This window comes from Lepus europaeus, chromosome 5 (assembly GCF_033115175.1).
Source record: "Lepus europaeus isolate LE1 chromosome 5, mLepTim1.pri, whole genome shotgun sequence".
NCBI lineage: Eukaryota > Metazoa > Chordata > Mammalia > Lagomorpha > Leporidae > Lepus > Lepus europaeus.
This window is the reverse complement of record NC_084831.1, coordinates 14,970,488-14,989,856: the sequence shown is the minus strand read 5'-3', so window position 1 is coordinate 14,989,856 and position 19,369 is coordinate 14,970,488. Positions and strand designations below refer to the sequence as shown.

General features: G+C 51.2%; 2 protein-coding genes across 10 annotated transcripts in view; both read left to right on the top strand.

Annotated features, from left to right (window-relative positions):
- Window positions 1-10,957: 10,957 nt before the first annotated feature.
- Window positions 10,958-19,369, top strand: part of EIF4G3 (eukaryotic translation initiation factor 4 gamma 3) — a 366,352-nt gene continuing 357,940 nt past the window's right edge. For 5 of the 9 annotated variants that reach the window (XM_062190568.1, XM_062190571.1, XM_062190570.1 and 2 more), the window contains exons 1-2: window positions 10,958-11,246; window positions 11,607-11,772. The gene's annotated coding sequence lies outside the window, so the exon portion shown is untranslated. The remainder of the gene's footprint in view (window positions 11,247-11,606; window positions 11,773-19,369) is intronic. The other 4 variants (XM_062190574.1, XM_062190577.1, XM_062190576.1 and 1 more) reach the window with 1 other exon arrangement.
- On the top strand, window positions 11,109-13,169 carry LOC133759023 (uncharacterized). Its single transcript, XM_062190038.1, has 3 exons — window positions 11,109-11,126; window positions 11,607-12,178; window positions 12,276-13,169. Exons 1-3 carry the CDS (start codon window positions 11,109-11,111, stop codon window positions 12,322-12,324), a joined length of 639 nt encoding a protein of 212 aa, XP_062046022.1. The 3' UTR covers window positions 12,325-13,169.

Genomic DNA, 19,369 nt, shown 5'->3' with positions numbered 1-19,369 from the left:
TGGGAGAGTGGGGGGAGGGGCAGAGGGGAATGGCAGTCTGGAGATTCAAACTGTCACAAAGCCCAGGTCAGCCCAGGTCACCGTGGCAGATCCAGGCACGGTTGGCTGTGAGGATGACCGAACCAAGTTTCCACACAAGGACTGCTGAGTCCAGGGGCTGGCACACGTGCTGGTTTCATGAGGACTTGCCGTATGCCATCATGAAGTCTTGGGAGATGGATGCTTCCATTATTATTACTCCGTGGCTGATAAAGGTGTGAGGTGGGGCCGGCACCGTGGGGTAATAGGCTAAGTCTCTGCCTGTCATCCTGGCATCCCATTTGGGCGCCAGTTTGAGTCCCAGCTGTTCCACTTCCAATTCAGCTCTCTGCTTATAGCCTGGGAAAGAAGTAGAAGATGGGCCCCCTGCACCTGCGTGGGAGACCCAGAAGAAGCTCTTGGCTCCTGGCTTCAGATTAACCCAACTCCTGCTGTTGTGGTCACTTGGGGAATGAACCAGCAGATGGGAAGACCTTTCTCTCTGTCTCTCCCTCTCCCTGTAACTCTGCCTCTCAAATAAACAAACTCTTAAAAGAAAAAAAAAAAAGAGAGAGAGAGAGAGAGAGCGCATGGTGTACAAAGAGGTTAAATGTCCTGGCCAATGTCACACAGCAAGTAAGCTGAGACTTGAAGCCCAGAACCTGGCTCCAGGGCCTGAGCTCCCAGCCGATGTGCTCTGCTGGCCACGACACAGAGCTCGGGGTGGTCCTACAACCCAGCCTCGCTGGAGGTTTGCCCTCCCCAGAGAGCTGGGAGGAGGAAAAGCCCCAGGGAGGGGGAAGGGGCCCTTGTTTCTCGCCCATCTCCTTGTTGTGTGGGACTGGGCTGGATCTATCCATTCCACAACTCTGCTGAAGCGTCAGAACTCCCATCATCCCCTGGGCGCAGATGTGAGAAACCAAGCCCGGAGGGTGCAGTGATTCAGCGAAGGTCTCAGAGCTGGGCTGGGAGCCAAGGTCTGTTGTTTTCCAAACCCAAGCCCTGTGCTGCCGCGGGAGCACAGCCCTGCGCCCTCTTCCCTGCACGGTGCCGGGGGAGGGGCTCAGGTGTTCTCCTGGGAGCAGGGAACGCCACTCTGGAAACCCTCGGGTGGCAGAGGACTCTAGCCTCCCCACGAACACGGCATTCTCCAAATCTGCCGGAGCAGGACTACCCTCCGCAACTCAGTCATTTAGGGGAGCACTCCCGTGGGCACCTCCTCCATGCTGGGGCACACAGCCAAGCGTGTCCCCGGGGGCCTACCCTCTGGCAAGGAGCATCCCCCAGTGGGAGAAGGGAAGGGAATCACGTGTCTAAAGGACAGGGGGCCGGCGCCGTGGCTTAACGGGCTAATCCTCCGCCTTGCAGCGCCGGCACACCGGGTTCTAGTCCCGGTTGGGGCACCGGATTCTATCCCAGTTGCCCCTCTTCCAGGCCAGCTCTCTGCTATGGCCCGGGAAGGCAGTGGAGGATGGCCCAAGTCCTTGGGCCCTGCACCCTCATGGGAGACCAGGAGAAGCACCTGGCTCCTGGCTTTGGATCAGCAAGATGCGCCCGCCGCGGCGGCCATTGGAGGGTGAACCAGCGGCAAAAAGGAAGACCTTTCTCTCTGTCTCTCTCTCGCTGTCCACTCTGCCTGTCAAAATAAATAAATAAATAAATAAATAAAGGACAGGGACTGCTGGCTCCGGGTGACAACTGATGCGTGCATCTTGGGTCCACTTACGGCCCAGGGTCCCTTCCCCACGCTTTGGTTTGAGAAGCCGCAAAAGGCAGCCTAGTGCTCCTGGCCGCCACTGAACGCGGGCCATTCCACGGCATGAGACGCAAGAGGTTTCCGTCTTCCTTACGTTCAAAACGCAAGGTGTGGAACTGTCCCCAGGACACATCCAGCCTCACAGCAAAGAGAAATAAACTAATGTTTCTTCACTGGCCGTGTGGCAGGCTCTAGTCTCTAGACTCCCGTAGCAACACAGTAGAAGAGAATCATCAGAAAAGACTGGTCCAGCACAAAGCAGCAGAAGAGAGCGAGTGAGCGAGGAAATCAGATCAAACCTGAACCCAGGGAAGCCCGGCTCCGCAGAGGATGCCTGAGCTGGGCTTAAGGATGAAGAGAACCTCCAGGCCACCAAGTGGAGGCACGGTGTATGGCAAGACGGAGAGGCAGGAAAGGGCGTGGCTCTTCATGGTGCATGTTGGTGGCCAAGTGACAGGCTGCAGAGACTGGCGGATGTGATGGGCTGCAGGTGCCTGGCTGAGGGATCTGGGCTGCATCCACTCTCCCCACACAAAAGGTGAGCACCAGGCCTCTTCTTCAGCTTCTCTATTCAAGTAGGAGAACAGGCGCGCAAGGGAGATGGGAAAAAAAAAAAGAGCGATGATTGCCAAATTTGGGAAATGGAAAAAATGTTCATGTGCAGAATTAATTCTGAATTGCTGCTATTTTCATTCTCGTGGTGGTGGGAAAACACAGCGTAGCAACGCTTCAGCCTCTCTCCAGGTGTTTGGAGTGCTGGTGGGCCAGGCCACGCCAGGCAGGCAGGCCGGCTCCCACGGAGATCACGGAAGCCAGCCTGGAGCTTGGCGCCAGCTGTGGGCATCTGGAAATCCAGCTTCCTCTTCTGGTCATTTGATATGGGCTAACTCAGAGCCCAGGATTTTCCCAAGGCAGCAGGCTTGGCAGGGTATTTTCAATGGTCACAGGCTCCAATAGGGCCCGGGGAAGGCTGGGCCACCCAGGGTAGAAGGATGAAGTGTCCAGATTCAGAATGGGCTGTGTGCATGGTTGCGGGAAGGTCCTTGCCTTAGAGAGTGCTGCAGACCAGCGAGGCAGGTGCTACAGAGCTTTCACTGGGCCAGGCTCATCCGGGGTGTGCATGGGTCCTGCTAAAATAGCCTAGCATCACCCCTAGGCCCAGCAGCCAGGTCCTGAACACTCAGGGTGAGTGGAGGGAGGGAGGAGGTTCCCGCTAAGTTCACCCCCCCCCCCCAATGACGGCACCAGCAGTGCAAAATGAGCCAACGCATCTCACTGTTGTTTGATAAAACTCGTGGTTGGTTTCTGCTTGCTGGCTTATTTAATCCTTACAGCACCACTAGGAAGCAGAAATTAATAGATGGATGACTTTAAAATTTTATTTTTGAGAGGCACCGAGACACACACGCACACACAGAGAGAAAGACAGAGACAGAGACAAGAAACTCTCATCTGTTGGTTCAGTTCCCCAAATGCCCACAATAGCCAGGACTGGGTCAGGGCAAAGCCAGAAGCGAAGAACTCGGTCCAAGTCTTTCACATGGCAGGGACTCAGTCACTTGAGCCATCACCTGCTGCCCCCCAGGGTGTGCATTTGCAGGAAGTTGGAAATTGGGAGCAGAGCTGGCACTTCAACCCAGGCACGCAGGTACGAGATGTGGACATCCTAACGGGGGGCCAAATGCCCCTCTCTGCTTGTTGATTTGCTTGGTTTTCTTTTCTTTAGGAAGGTCCAGCCACAGTCTGGCTCATTAAAAGTGGTAGATGGGGCTGGTGCTGTGTGGTGTAGCACATAAAGTTGTCGCCTGCAGTGCTGGCATCCCATATGGGCGCTGGTTCAAGACCAGGCGGCTCCACTTCCGATCCAGCTCTCTGCTATGGCCTGGGAAAGCAGTAGAAGATGGCCCAAGTGCTTGGGCCTCTGCACTCGCGTGGGAGACCCAGAAGAAGCTCCTGGCTCCTGGTTTTGGATGGGTACAGCTCTGGCCGTTGCAGCCATCTGGGGAGTGAACCAGCGGATGGAAGACCTCTCTCTCTGCCTCTGCCTCTCTGTAAATCTGCCTTTCAAATAAATAATCTTTAAAAAAAAAAAAAAACGGGTAAAACACTGAAAGAAATGTTTCTCCGAAGGTGTACAAATGGTCAATAAGGAGCATGAAAAGATGGTTGCCATCTCTGCTGATGTGGGAAATGCAAATCGTAACCACAGCAATACATCACTTCATACCTACTGTGAAGACTATTAGAAATTAAAAAAAAAAAAAAAAAGCAAGCAGAAAATAGCAAGTATTGGGGAGGATGTGGAGAAATTAGAATCCCTGTGCACTGCTAGTGGAGAAGATGTAAAATGGTGCAGCCAGCATGGGAGAAAACATGGCAGCTCATCAAAAAATTAAACAGAGAATTACCATATCATCCAGTGATTCTACTATGAGACGCCCCAAAACTGAAGGCAGGAACCCAAAGAGCATCGTGCACACTGGACGAAGGCAGAATAACTCAAATGCCCACTGATGGACGAATTGGTCAACACAATTTGGTGCCTTGTATCAGGGAATATCATTCAGCTCTTAAAAAAAAAATGAAACTGGGGGCCAGAATTGTGGCATCGCGGGGTAAGCTGCCTGTGACACCAGCATCCCCTATCGGAGTGCCAACTGGAGTCCTGGCTGTCCCACTTCCAGTTCAGCTTCCTGCTGATGCACCTGCCAGTGGACGATGGCCTGAGTTCTTGGGCTCCTGCTGCCCGTGTAGGAGACTTGGATGGAACTCCTGACTCTTGGCTTCAGCCTGGCCCAGCCTTGGCTGTTGTGGCCTTTTGGGGAGTGAACCACAGATGGATCAGTGTCTCTCTCTGCCTCTCTCTGTGTAACTCTGCCTTTCAAATAAAATAAGTTTTTTAATATATTTTTTTAAACTCTGGAAGGCTGGGGCCGGCACTCTGGTGCATTAAAGCCCTGGCCTGTGTTGCTGGCGTCCCACGTGGGCAGTTTCAAGTCCCGGCTGCTCTTCATTCGGTCCAACTCCCTACTAACGCGCCTGGGAAAACAGTGGAAGTGGAAGGTGGCCCAAGTCCTTAGGCCCCTATACTCACGTGGGAGACCCAGAGGACGCTCCTGGCTCCTGGCAGATTGGCTCAGCTCCAGCCATTGTGGCCATTTGAAAGGGAGTGAACCAGCAGATGGAAGACACCACCTCCCCAAATAAATAAACTAAATCTTAAAAAAAAAAAAAAAAAGTGGAGCAGCCAGTGCCATTAAGCATGCTGGCATCATAAGTGGCAGTCTAACACATGGCGCCACATTTTATAATGCTTTATAAAAACTGTAGGGGCAGGCATTTGGCCCAGTGGTTAAGATGGCTGTGGTCCATATCAGAGTGCCTGGGATAAAAATAATGAAGAGTCAATTTCAACTGCCTCACCATAAAATGGTAAATGAAGTGATAGACACTTTAATTATCTCAACTTAATCATTCCACATTATACACATGTATAGACACTTTATCTCGACTTAATCATTCCACATTGTACACATGTAATCACACTGTGCCTCGTAAATGTGTACAATTATGATCTGTCAATTAAAAATAAAATTAGGGGTGGGTGGGCATTTGGCCCGGTGGACGGCAGTTGACAGACCCTCATCCCCTATTGTAGTATCTGGCTTCCAGTTCCAGCTTCCCACTAATGCAGACCTTGGGAAGCAGCACTGATGGCTCAAGCAATTGGGTTCCTGCCACCCACATGGGCGCCTAGATGGAGTTCCTGGTTCTTGGCTCCAGCCCCACCTCTTGTGGGAATTTAGGGAATGAAGTACCAGATGGGGAGTTCTGCCTGCCTGCCTAATAAATTTTTTACAAACCTAAAAATTGTGGTAAAATACACATAACAAAATTTACTATCTTTTAAAATTGTCTTAAACTATTTATTTATTGCTGGTGAACGACAGAGTTACAAAGAGAGATGGAAAAAGTCAGAGATTTTTCCATCTGCTGGTTCACTCCCCAAATGGCTACGATGACTGGGGTGGACCAGCTAGAAGCCAAAAGCCAGAAACTTCTTCTGGGTCTCCTATATGAGTGCCCATATAGTATGCCTGCGTTGCAGGAGGCAGCTTAACACACTGTGCCACAATGCCAGCCCCCACCGTCCTTTTTTTTAAAATTAAATTTATTTATTTATTTATTTGAAAGGCAGAGGTACAGAGAAGCAGAGGCAGAGAGTTCTTTCCTTCATTGGTTCACGCCCCAAATAGCCACAATGGCTGGAGCTGGGCTGATCCAAAGCCAGGAGGAGGTTCTTTTGAGTCGCCCACGCAGGTGCAGGGGCTCAAGGACTTGGGCCATTCTTTTTTAAAATTTTTTAATTTTATTTTTTTTTGATAGGCAGAGCGGATAGTGAGAGAGAGAGAGAGAGAGAAAGGTCTTCCTTTTTGCCATTGGTTCACTCTCCAATGGCCGCCGCAGCCAGTGCACTGCGGCCTGCGCACCGCGCTAATCCGTAGCCAGGAGCCCAGTGCTTCTCCTGGTCTCCCATGGGGTGCAGGGCCCAAGCACGTGGGCCATTCTCCACTGCACTCCCAGGCCACAGCAGAGAGCTGGACTGGAAGAGGGGCAACAGGGACAGAATCTGGCGCCCCAACCGGGACTAGAACCTGGTGTGCCAGCGCCGCAGGCAGAGGATTAGCCTATTGAGCCGCAGCGCCGGCCGGGCCATTCTTCACTGCTTTCCCAGGCCACAGCAGAGAGCTAGATTGGAAGTGGAGCAGCTGGGACTCAAACTGGTGTCCATATGGGATGTTGGCACTGCAGGTGGTGACCTCCCTTACAGTGTCTTTAAATTTTTTTTTTCCATTTTATTTGAGAGAGAAAGAGAGAGAGAGAGAGAGAGAGAGAGGATCTTCTATCTGCTGGTTCACTCCCAAATGACCCCAATAGCCAGCGCTGGGCCAGGAGTAGGAACTCAACCTGACTCTCTCACGTGGGTGTCAGGGGCTCAGAGACTTGAGCTGTCATCTGCTGCATCCCAGGGTTTGCAGTAGAAAGAAGCTGGATTGGAAGTGGAGGAGCCAGGACTCGAACTAGGTACTCCTATGTGGGATACAGGTGCCCCAAGCTGAGTCTTAACGGCTGTGCTAATCACCTGCCCTGGAATTTACTGCCTTCTATTCTATGGTAATACTTTTCATTCCCCCTTGCATCCTGGTAAAGAACTATCTGGAACTGCAGTGTCCGGCAGGCAAGGACTGTGGTCATCTCCAGGAGTAGGTGAGAGTAGGAAGTCATTACACAACATGGCAGAGGGTTAGGACAGCTTGGCCCAAGGAGAAGTGAGAGTGCCAGCGAGCCAGAGAGGCTGCAATGGCACAGCAGAGGGAATGGGGAAGGACCTGGTGGGCCAGGCCTGAGGCCCTGTTCAGGATCTCCTTTAGTTCTGGTTTTCCTCCCTTAGAGGCAGACTTTATTTGGCACACCGCCCAGAAGAGTTAGGAAACTTGCTTAAGGTTGTACAGCTAGTCTGTAAAGTTAGAACCCAGATCTGAAAGTGTATGACCTTTGAAAGGAACCACCATGGTCACATGCCACCTCACCACTGCGCCCTGGGACATTTGGAAGGGCTTGCTGGCACAACTCGACTGGAACAAGTTTGAGGCTCATCATAAACATGTTTACAGTACAGGGAGTGGGGGAAAAACAGTACTTGCCATCCCCAATTTTTTTTAAAAAGATTCATTTATTTGAAAGGTAGACTAACACCAAGAGAGGGAGAAACACACAGACATTCCATCTGCTGGTTCGCTTTTCAAATGTGCACAGCAGTTGGGGCTAGGCCAAGTCGGAGCCAGGAGCCAGGAACTCCATCTGGGTCTCCCTTGTTGGGTGGCAGAGATCCTGCACTTGTCTCACAGACTCATTAGCAGGAAGTTGGATCAGAAAGTGCAGAGCAGCTGGGACTTGAAGCAGGCACTCAGATATGGGATGTGGGTGTCCCAAGTAGTGGCTTAACCTGCTGTGTCACAACACCAATTTAATGCTAGGCCAAATGCCTGCCCCGTGAAGGATATTAGAAATAACCAAGTAACATTTTTGTGTAAATGAATAACAATAGCTAAAATACATCCCCAAGGGGCTGGTGCTGTGGTGTAGCGGGTAAAGCCGCCTGCAGTGCTGGCATCCCATATGGGCTTTTGAATCCTGGCTGCTCCACTTCCAATCCAGCTCTCTGCTATGGCCTGGGGAAGCAGTGGAGGATGGCCCAAGTCGTTGGGTAACTGCACTGTGTGGAAGCCCCGGAAACTCCTGGCTCCTGCCTTCGGATCGGGGCAGCTCCGGCCACTACAGCCATCTGGGGAGTGAACCAACGGGTGGAAGACTTCTTTCTCTCTCTCTCTCTGCCTCTCTGTAACTCTGCCTTTCAAAATAAATAAAATAAATCTTTAAAAAAATATATCCTCAAATTACTATGAGCCATGGACTATGCTAAGTGCTTTGTTCTTATTTCACATGATAACTCGAGGAGGTAGAATCTTTATAGATGAGAAAACTCAGGCCTGGAGAGGTTAAGAACTTCTCTAAGGTCATACAGCAAGCACATGGCAAAGCTGAGATTCATCTCTGGTAACCTGAGTCCAGTGGCTGCACCTTCATTGCCCAACACTGAGAGTGACCTGACAGTTAGCAACCACTGCCAAGGGGGCCTAGAGACGGGTGTCTAACGCAGCCCAGGGAGTGAGAAAAAGCTGCCTGGAGGAGGTGATGCTGGAGCCACGCCCTGCAGCAGAAAATGAGCCAGCTGGCTCCAGGGAGATAAGATGGCTTGGAGTTAAGTAGGAGCAGCCAGCGAACCAGCCCAGGGCAAGGAGAATGGCTTCTTTGGCAACTCACCATGGTGGCTGCAGCTCTGATTGGAGGTGCTGGGTGGTATGTAGGAAGGAGAGCTCTGATCCTGAAGAAATGGGCGAAATTTTCTCTTAACGGGAAAGTTAAAATCAGCTTTTGTGGATGGTGCTAGAGAAGGCGATGTGGCAAATTAGACCTGGAGCCAGATGCCTTCGGTTTGATTCCCAGCACTTGCTTCTTCACACCCCGAGACCTTGGCTGATTTGCGAATGAGATATCATAATACTTCATGGAGTTGAAGGGAGGAATGAGTTCGTCTAAGAAAAATGCTTAGCAGCATTGCAACCTGGCACGTAACAGGTGCTGGATAAATGTTAGCTGCTTTGCGCTGAGTCTAGTCGGGGAGGTGTTGGGCCGCCAGCTCTTGGATGAAGGAGAGCCTTTTTGACTTTGCTCCCTACAAGCCGCGGTGTGATTGCCTGAGGCCAGAATCTTATCAGGGACTTACATGATTTCGCCCAAGGTTATGTGTTTGCAGAGATAATGTTCATTAAAGTGCTTAGCAAAGACCAGGCACACAGTAATTGCCTGATGCTTGTAGCTATTATTAAGTTACAAAATGAAACTAGCTCAGAAAAGCATAACAATTAAGTAATTATCAGTCTGTTATCACCCTAGTGTAAATGAGAACCTTTTGGGGGGGGGGGCAGATTTTGATCGGGATAAGGCAGTCCGGAGATCTCAGCACTCCAAAGGAGAATCCAGAGAACTGGAGGAACATCTTGGACTTTTTTCCTGGAGCCAATCATGTCTGGAGAGGAGCAGAACAGCCAAACCTAAACCATCAGGTGTTATGGGGAAGGTGTTGTGGTGCCTGAGGTTAAGCTGCCCCTTGGGCCAGCTTCGCAGCATCCTCCGCTTCCGATCCAGCTGCCTGGGAAGGCAGCAAAAGACAGCCCAAGTGCTTGGGTTCCAGCACCCACGTGGGACACCTGGATGGAGTTCCAGGATCTTGGCTTCAGCCTGGCCCAGCCCTGGCTGTTGTGGGCATTTGGAAAAGGAAATTCTCTTTCTCTCTCTCCCTCTGAAATAAACAAAAGAAATCTTTAAAAAGATAATAATCGGATGTTACAAGTCCAGACAGTTTAGGATTCCCAAGTATGAAGTAGTTTCCTCTCTCATGTCAGGTACTGTGGAACCCCATCCAGGAAGATAGCGGGGGGTTGTGGTATCAGCCTCTTCTGGACGCTCTTTCCTGCCAGAGGGGGCATCTGGGGCTCTTAAGGACTGTCCAGAATTAAGCATCTGCTGGGTGTAGTTTCATGTGAATTAAAAATTAAAAAAAAAAAAAAAAAAAGGAAAGCAGCCTAGCAGGAGTCCTGCAGGCTTCCAAGAGCAGCCATGCCAACCACAGCGTCCACCTGACCTTGGGAAAGGCTCCCGGCCTCCTGGGGCCACCACCTTCTCAGCTCTCTGGTGTGCGATGGCACTGAGCCCGATTTTTCATTTGCAAAGTGAGTGCTACCTCCTCCACAGGGCGTGCAATGCTGGCCTGCCGCTTGCACACCAGGGCCCCCGCACCGCTCCGCCCGCCAGGCCTGCGGTTCCTAGCAGGCCCAGCTGGGGGGCCAAGGCCCATTTCAACAAGCGCCATCCTGGCACGGGCCACTGGGGGGGGGGGGAGTGGCGGCCACGGGGCGCCCCGGTCTTGGGGTGAACCTTGGCAGGCGTCCACGCCCAGCGGCCCCGGCCGGGGCAAGGTGCTGCTTGTCTGAGGCGGGTCGGCTCGCGTCCCCAGCCGGCCGGGGCGCGTGGGGGGCCGCGAGGTCCACCCTGCTGTGGCGGAGCTCAGCTCCAGCGCTGTGTGACCTTGGGCCAGTCCCCTGCCCTCTCGGGGCCCCCCGCGCCCTCCGGGAAGGGCGCTCCGCAGGCCGCTCCCCGGCAGCGTCGGAGGACTCGCTGTCGACACAATGGACGCCAGAGGCGTCGCTAAGGGCCGGCGAGCGGTGTTTGTGAGGCCGCCACGCCCCCGCGGCGGGTCCCCACCCTGGGGCTTCGCTCCGGTTCAGCGGCGCCTTCCACACCCACCGCGGTTTCTCGCCTCGCCGCCGCCTCTCCGGCCCTGAGGGCAGGGCTCTGCGGACCGCAGGCTCTGCGGACCGTTACCATTGTTCTCTCCGTCGCCGGGCCGCACGAGAGGGCTCGCGCGCAGGCCGGACCTCGCCTCCGGTCGCTCCCTCCGCCCCGCACCCGTGCCGCCGCGAGCCCAGGAAGCCCCTTTCGCCGATCGTGGCCGAGGAAGGGAGGCGGCAGCGGAGCGCTCGCGAAAGGCGGCCGAAGACGCGCCCGAGCGCTTCCGAAGAATCCCGACCGCGCGCAGGCTCCGGAAAGAGCCGAAGGGACTTCCCACCCTCGGCCTCCCGAGTCCTTCCGAAAAAGCCCGAAGTTTCCCGAGCGGCCGTCCTGCCGGACTGCTGGAGGCGGCCGCAGCGCCATGTTGGATGCTCTGCTCGTTGAGTGAAGAAAATCCGCTGGCATCGCCCGAGCCCCGCTACCGAGAAGGGCGCCGCTTCCCCCGGGGAGGGGGATAAAGACCCCCCGCCGCCGGCCCATGAGGATATTGTCGTGAAAGGTCCGGTCTCTCCGCCTCCTGCCCCCGCCGGGTCCGGCCCCCCCCCCGGGGTCGCGTTGTCACGGAGACCGGCAGCCGGTGGTGCTGGCCCGCGGGGCGGCTGCTGCTGCCGGCGGCGGCGGCGGCGGCGGCGGCGGCGGCGGCGGCGGAGGGAGTGTGTGACCGGCCCCGGCCCCCTCCTCCTCCTCCTCCTCCCAGCCTCCCCCCGGCCCCCCGCTCCCGCCGCCTCCCCGGGTCTGTCCCCATCCCGCCCCCCCGCTGCCCCCGGCCCCTGCACCCCGGCGCGCCCGGTCCCGCTCTGGGGGGGTTGGTGGCTCCGCTTTGCCATGAGTTTACCGCAGAAACCGGCTCTGAAATCAGGCTCAGCGGCTGCAGCAGGAACCGGACCCGGCACCGGAGCGGCGGCGGCGGCGGCGGCGGCGGCACCGCCTCCTCACCCGGCAGCGGCGGCGGCGGCGGCGGCGGCGGCGGCGGCGGCCCCTCCTCACCCGAACATCAGGGCCCTCCAGAGCCAGGCGCCCCAACAGTATCCTTTTCGCCTTCCTGCCGGCTCTGGTCGCCGCAGCCTGGGGACCCTGCTGCTGGCCGGGACAGGGTCTGCTGCTTCAGCCCCCGCGCCGGGCTGTGCCGGAGCTCTTTGGGGGTGCCCGGGGGGCGGCGGCACCGCGGGCGGCCCAGGGACCCTCTGCAGGGCTGGGGAAAGCAGCTTCCCTCGGCCCGGGCTTCTGTAGGATCTGGGGGACCCCGCCGCCCCCTCGGCGCCCCCTCCCCGCTGTACTGGGCCGAACGTGCTGGGGCCGGGACCGGCCCTGCGGGGCAGGCTCCCTCCGTTTGTTGTGCGGATCCGGTGGGCTTCCCTGGTTGTCACGGTTAATGCAGAGTGGACTCCAGTGGTCCCTCTGCTGTGTGCCGCCCGTCGGCTCGCTGCCCAGGTAAGTTGGCTTTGCGGTCTGGGAGGGGGCGCGGGCAGCGCTGCCTCCGGCCAGGGTTTTCCAGCGACCGGGGGAGTTGTGATGTGGTTTGTGGTAGAAGGCGATCGCAGGAGGAAACGTTGCGGCGGACGCTTCCCTGTCTTTGACCTTTTGAAAGGAAGAGGAAGTGGACTGACGTTACCCGGCGCCCCCAAAAGTCTCACTTCTTGGAAGCGCGTGTTGCCGCCGAGTATTTTTAAAAGGGCTCTAACTTACTGTTCGTAGTCCTTAGAGCTGGAGGGTACCATGGCTGCGGGAGAAAACTCTGGTGTCGAACGTGTCTGACGTCCTGTTAGTGGCTCCGGTAGAGCTGTGGGCAGATTGGAGCGAAAAGACTTGGTGATGGGATATTTTAGTTAACAAAACTAAACCGTGGGGGTTTAGGGAAACACGACCTGCGGCCTTCATCATGCACCCCCTCCTCCCCACGTTCATTGTATTTGTGTAAATCAATAAATAATTACTGGCTGTTAGATGTGTTGTGTTTTTGTGTGTGTGTATCATCGTGTGTTTGACTTTGAGAGGAGTAGGGTGGTTGTGCACATGGGAAGCTGACCGCTGTGAGGTCCACAGATCATTTCACAGTCTGTAGTTGGATTCTTGTCTGTATCGATTCCTCTGAGAAGGGAAACGCATCTCCCTTCTGGAGTCATTTCAGGTCGTTGTTTGGTTTCTGTCAAGTGTCATTTTCTCTGCTCCTTAGATGTTGTTAGTCCGCATTTTCCACTCCAGGCAGTGTGGCACAGAGGAAGGATGAAATCCACTGCAGTGTGGTGTGTGTAGTCATTTTCGTCATTGTTTTTCCTTGCGTGATTCTGTTCAATTAAGAATTGTTCACCGATGAGAAGGTTGCTTGGGGAAGATTGGATCACTACCTAGTTTCTGTGCTGTGAAAGGAAAGCAAATGGATTAGTTTGCCTACTTCAAGTCGGAGTGGAGTGCTGAATCTCTTAGACATACGGTAACCTAATACTTTTGGAGTTTAAATTCCTTTTTTTTTTTTTTTTTGAAGATTTTATTTATTTGAAAGAGTTAACAGAGAAATCTTTCATCTGCTAGTTCACTCCCCATTTGGCTGAAATGGCCAAGGCTAGGCCAGGCCGAGGCCAGCAGGCAGGAGCTTCACCCGGGTCTCCCACATGGGTGGCAGAGGCCAAGCACTTGGGTTATCCTCCGCTGCCTTCCCAGGCCATTAGCAGGGAGCTGGATGGGAAGTAGAGCAACCAGGACACCATCAAAAGCCCATATGGGATGCTGGTGTCTCAGGTGGTGGCTTTACCTGCTATGCCACAACGCTGGCCTGGAGTTTAAATTGCTTTCTAATTTCAGTTTGGGATTTGTTTTTTTTTTTTTCCTTTGGATTGACTATTCTTGAATAGGACTGTTAAGTTTCTGTACTGTGTCACTAAGTAAATTATTATCTACATCTTTGAACTGTTTTGGCAATTGTCAGAAGTGGCAAAGTAGTAAGTAGGGACTGTGGGATGCAATATGACACTGTTTCATGAATTTGGTGGCTTATTTGGACACAAAGAGCTGTGACTATTTCAAGAATGTTTTTTCTCAGTGTGTTTTGCAAAGGAATGGCTTATAAAAGCTCTGAGTTGGTTGCAACATGAAAGTAGTTACTAGTGCTGCAGCTTAATTTTCTTTGAAATAAGATAAGCAGTTTTGTTAAGGGGATAAATCTGATATGTAATTTCCAGGGGAGGTCATTTCTACAACTATTTGTGGTAGTAGATGATACTTGGTTTTATGTGGCTTTATGTTTTTACTTTGCCTCATGCCATTGAAGCTAAAATTAATTTTCCTTTTCATGTATTTCACAGCTCTGGTTATCTTTTCCTTGCTTTACATACTGAAAGGTTACAGTTGCTAAAATACAAAAGCTTATTATAGAAGTAGTAAATGAAGTATAGATGACAGATTTATTTCATCAGAAGACACCAGTGGTGGGATGTTGTCAACTGGTAATGGGGACTTGGTTAAAAATGGATTGAAGAAGAACAGTTTTGCTTTTCTACCCTAAGGGAGCATGGAAATTTGTGTTTGACCCAAGAGGTCATTTGGGATGTGTTGCTAACGCTCAAGCATCGTCAAGGCTGGAATGCAGAGCCTGGAGTTGCTCTTCCACGGCTTCAATAGCTCTCCAGTTCCTCAGAATACACCAGTATAGTGGATTGTGCATGGAATTAAAACGCATTTTAAGTTTGTAAAATTCTGTAAAGAGATTCTCCTGGGAAGGTGTACGTTGTATTTGGAATTCAAATGACAAATCAGAAATGAGGGAGATGTTATCAATAAAGGATCTGAATATAAACTGGAACCTGCTTAAGTAGGCATCTGTGTTACATAGCAGGGCCTGTCAGGCGATCTGAAGTAGTGGTCTTTGACTGTAGAAGCAGAGGGCTGGCCAGGATGGTTGGGGCTGGAAGAAGAAAATCCCTGATATAAAAAGTGCTAAAAGCAAGGGAAAAAATGCTTAGAGTTTTCATAGCATAATCTAGCATGGAGCTTATAGTTGATGAAATTGGTACCTCCAAATATTTACCTTGAGATACATTCACTCCAGCTCCCTGTAAGAGATTCTGAGAGGCTCCTGAGAATATAATTAGTGGTTCCTTTATTTTATTTTATTTTTTCCAACTGCTGGTTCACTCTCCAAATGTCTGCATTGGGTAAGCCAAAGCCAGGAGCTGGGAACTCAATCCAGGTCTCCCATGTGGGTGGCAGGGACCTAACCAATTGAACCTGCTTTCTCTCAGGGACACAGTAACAGGAAGCTGGGATCAGAAGCTGAGCCAGGCTCTTCCCTGTTGAAGGCCGGCGTCTTAACCCCCTAGGCCACACGCCACCCTTTCACAGTGTTTCTTAACCTTTTCTAGTTGACAGCTGTCATTTTGATGAAATTTGCTTAGATTTTCCCCCACAGAAAGCTGCCCACACACAGGAAATGGTTCCTGCATTTTTAGGAGGTTCTTGGACCGGTAAAGGCTCTGTAGGTTGAAATTGCTAGCCCTTCAGATAATGCCAGATAGATTAGTTTGATTTCAGGTGCCCAGACACTTCTGACGTGGAGAGAACAGTTCTGCAGTCTGTTATGAATACACAGTGTTCTGTCTATTTATATGGCAAGGCTTCCGGGTGTGATTTCTCCAGGGCTGCTGACACTTCTGGGGAGTCTAGTTACTGTTTGGGGGCAGCCAGTTTGTTTAAGAAAATCAGACCGTGGGTTCTTTACAGAAACTAAATTTGGTAAAGATCTTTGTCCACCAGAAAATGACCTGTGTCCTCAGCTATTTTGTCATAGTTGTATGATACATATATTAAAAGCAGGATTTCCATTGCTTTTTTTTTTTTGGTAGTATAATTTTCCTTTTTTTTCCCCTGCATTGCTTTTCAGTTTTATCTGATAGGCTGAAGCAGTAACATTTGCTATCTTATATTACAAAAATATTTATTTATTCTTTTGAAAGACAAAATGACAAGGAGAGAGAGAGAGGGAAAGAGAGAGAGAAAAATCTGTCTCCTTAAATGGCTTCAGTAGCTAGGATTGGGCCATGCCAAAGCCAGGAGCCAGTAGCTCCATCTTTGTCTCCTGCATGGGTGGTAGGGCCCAGAACAACGGGGACTCAAACTGGCACTTTAATGTGAGATGCTGGTGTCCCAAGTGGTGGCTTAACCCTCTGTACCACTATCTTTTTTTCACTTTTTTACCAAAGCTAAATCTAATAATATCAGTAGTATCTATTTATTTATTACATATCTATTCTGGGAGTCATATATACGTGATTTTATATAATTCTCATAAAACTTCAGATAAGGTACGTATTGTCCCTGTTTACAGGTGAGGACACGGCAGTGCAGAGAAGTAATTTTCCCAGACTATCTAACTGGTAAATGACGGTCTGCTGTTTAGGCTGTGATGGCTGACCCCAGAGTCAGGCTGCTTCTCACCCAGATTTTATATGGGAATGGAAGGAAAAAAATAGTCTCTTTTCAGAGTCGGGAGGTCTGTATGCAGAAGAGAAGCTCTGTGAAGTAATCTAGAACACAGGGAGACTGTACCTTGTTTTAATTAGTTCATAGCCACATAATGCTGAATAAGTAGGTTATCATTATATCACTGAGCCTAAAACATATAGGCTCTCCACATTTGATTCAGTTTGTTTCTGCTTGTCTAGAATAGAAGTTAGCAAGGCCTCCAGCAAAAGACCATTGCACCCAGCAACAAAAATTATGTATCTCCTGTAGTGACCAGCACTCTCTCTGTTCCTAAGCTCCACCATCAAGAAAGTGTGTATTAAGTTCAGGTCCTTGATAGGAAGGAAACAGGTAGGGATAAAGGAAGAAGAAAGTCACTGAGGGGGCCAGTGTTACGGTGTGGGGTTAAAGCTGTGACACTGGCATTCCATTTGTCCTGGCTGTTCCATTTCTGATCCAGCTCCCTGCTAATGGCCTGGGAAAAAGCAGCGGAAGTTGGCCTGAGTGCTTGGGCCCCTGCCACCCACTTGGGAGATCTAGTTAAAGCGCTTGGCTCCTGGCTTTGGCCTGGCCTGGTGTTGGCTGTGTGGCCATCTGGGGAGTGAACCAGTGGATGGAAGGTCTCTGTCTCTCCCTTTCTCTCTGTAACTCCGACTTTCAAATAAAAACATAAATCTTAAAAACAAACAAAAAAAACTAAGAAAGTGTCTCAGATACTGAGTTACTGCCCTGCTGTGCTACTTCCTGTCCTAGGCTTATGGATTTCAAAACGAGGTATTTTCCATCAAACCTTGATTGTTGAAACCACTGGAGTATTGATTATAGAGTGTTGATTTCCCATGTTGGGGCTTTTGATAAGATTTTTCTGAAAGCTCTAAAAAATGTTTGAAAACTGTTTTAGACCAGATTTCAGAGTATTGCCACACTTTAGCCATTTATATTAGGGCTTCATGGAAGTGGTAAGTTTGTGATTCATTTGTTCATATATTCAGCACTTGCTGTGTGCCTGACTAACTGATGGTCTAGGGTGGAGAACTTGGAATAGAATCTTAGTCTTCAGAGAAGCTGGTCCAGACAGATAAACCGACAGGATGCCCTGAGCCAAGAACAATGATAGCTCTGCCAGAGTCTGGCCCGGAGAAGGAGGAATCAGACTTCCTAGAAGAAGCTGAAATCTGGGCTAAAATAGAAGAGTAAGAATTAACCCAGGTTTATGTAGCTATCTCCTTTGGCAGCAGACATTTCCCAATTGTGTTGCTGCTTCTACTGCAACACAATTAGATTTATTTATTTATTTGAAAGAGTTAACACAGAGAAAGAGAGGCAGAGAGATCCGAGAGAGAGAGAGGGAGAGAGAGAGAACGAACGAGAGAGAGCTGGCGCCGTGGCTCACTAGGCTAATCCTCCGCCTGTGGCGCTGGCACCCCAGGTTCTAGTCCTGGTCGGGGTGCTGGATTCTGTCCCGGTTGCCCCTCTTCCAGGCAAGCTCTCTGCTATGGCCCGAGAGTGCAGTGGAGGATGGCCCAAGTCCTTGGGCCCTGCACCCGCATGGGAGACCAGGAGAAGCACCTGGCTCCGGGCTTCAGATCAGTGCGGTGTGCCAGCTGCAGCGCACCGGCCGTGGTGGCCATTGGAGGGTGAACTAACGGCAAAGGAAGACCTTTCTCTCTCTCTCTCTTTCTCACTGTCCACTCTGCCTGTCAAAAAAAAAAAAAAAAAAAAAGTGAAAGAGAGGTCTTCTATCCGCTGGTTCACTCCCCAAATGGCTGCAATGGCCAGAACTGAGCTGACCTGCAGCCAGGAGCCAGGAGCTTCCTCTGGGTCCTCCCGTGTGGGTGCAGGGGCCCTAGGACTTGGGCCATCTCTTACTGCTTTCCCAGGCCATAGCAGAGAGCTGGATCGGAAGTGGAGCAGCTGGGTCTCGCACTGGCGCCCATATGGGATGCCGGCACTGCAGGTGACAGCTTTACCCACTATGCCACAGCACTGGCCCCCTGCATAGAATTTTAATAAAATGGACTTCAATCACAGACTTTTTGGGTGGGGGTAATGCTGTGGTATAGAAGGTTATAACCTTAAGTGCCATCGTCCCAATATGGGCACTGGTTCAAGTCCCAGTTACTCCACTTCTGATCTAGCAGAGGAAGATGACCCAAGTGCTTGAGCCCTTGTACCCAGATAGGAGACCTGGAAGCAACTCCTGGCCTCCTGGCTTTGGCCTGGCCCAGCCCCAGCTGCTGTAGCCATTTAGGGAGTGAACCAGAAGATAGAAGATATATATATCTATCTCTCTGTCTCTCCTTCTTTCTCTCTCTGCCTTTAGCCACAGAAAGTACCAGGGAAAGTGGCAATCAAAACCACAGTTGCCATAGCTTCAAAGTGTCTTCTGCATCAGAATCTGAACAATTAGTATGTGACAAGGAGATACAGACTGGTCTGGTCTGGTCTGTGGTCCATCCTTTCCAGGTCTACTTCCCTATTAATTTTATAGTATTCTGCCTTTTTGGATATTAGATCTGGCTTGGAAATAGTATCTGTAAGCCTTAGTATCTCAGCATATTTCTCCCTTTAGCACTTGTTTTTAGATTTATTTTAAAAATTTTTTTGAAAGAGAGAGAGAGAGAGAAAGAGAGAGGTCTTCCATCCACTGGTTGCTGGTTTGCTTCCCAGGTAGCTGCAAAGGCCCGGGGCTGGGCCAGGCTGAAGCTAGGAACCAGGAGCTTCTTTTGATTCGCTCATATGGGTTCAGGGGCCCAAGCACTTGGGCCATCCTCTGCTGCTTTCCCAGGTGCATTAGCAGGGAGCTGGATCAGAAGTGGAGCAGCTGGAACTTGAGCTGGCACCCACACAGGATGCCAGCATTGCAGACTTAACCTGCTTAACACTGTGGCTTAACCTGCTTCGACACAGTGCAAGCCCCTTAGCGCTTTTTATATACGGGATTTTCTTCTTCCAGTACCGACTGTCTTGGTTTAGTGTATTTGAGAAGTGCACCTGATCTGAAGTAAAAAAAATCTATAAATTGAGTTTGGGTTTTCCATTTTAATGCGTGAGTTTTCTTGGACTAATCATGAAACTGCTCCAGGCATCAGTTTTCTGATTTCTATAATGTGGGGCTTGATGTAGTGTTCAGTGGCCTTGTGTTATAATAGCTGTTGTTCTGTAGAT

Bases quoted from the DNA above. Each gene is read 5' to 3' on its own strand.
- LOC133759023 (XM_062190038.1), top strand. The intron at 12,179-12,275 runs GTAAGTTGGCTT...GGTTTGTGGTAG, and splicing joins CCCGTCGGCTCGCTGCCCAG to AAGGCGATCGCAGGAGGAAA.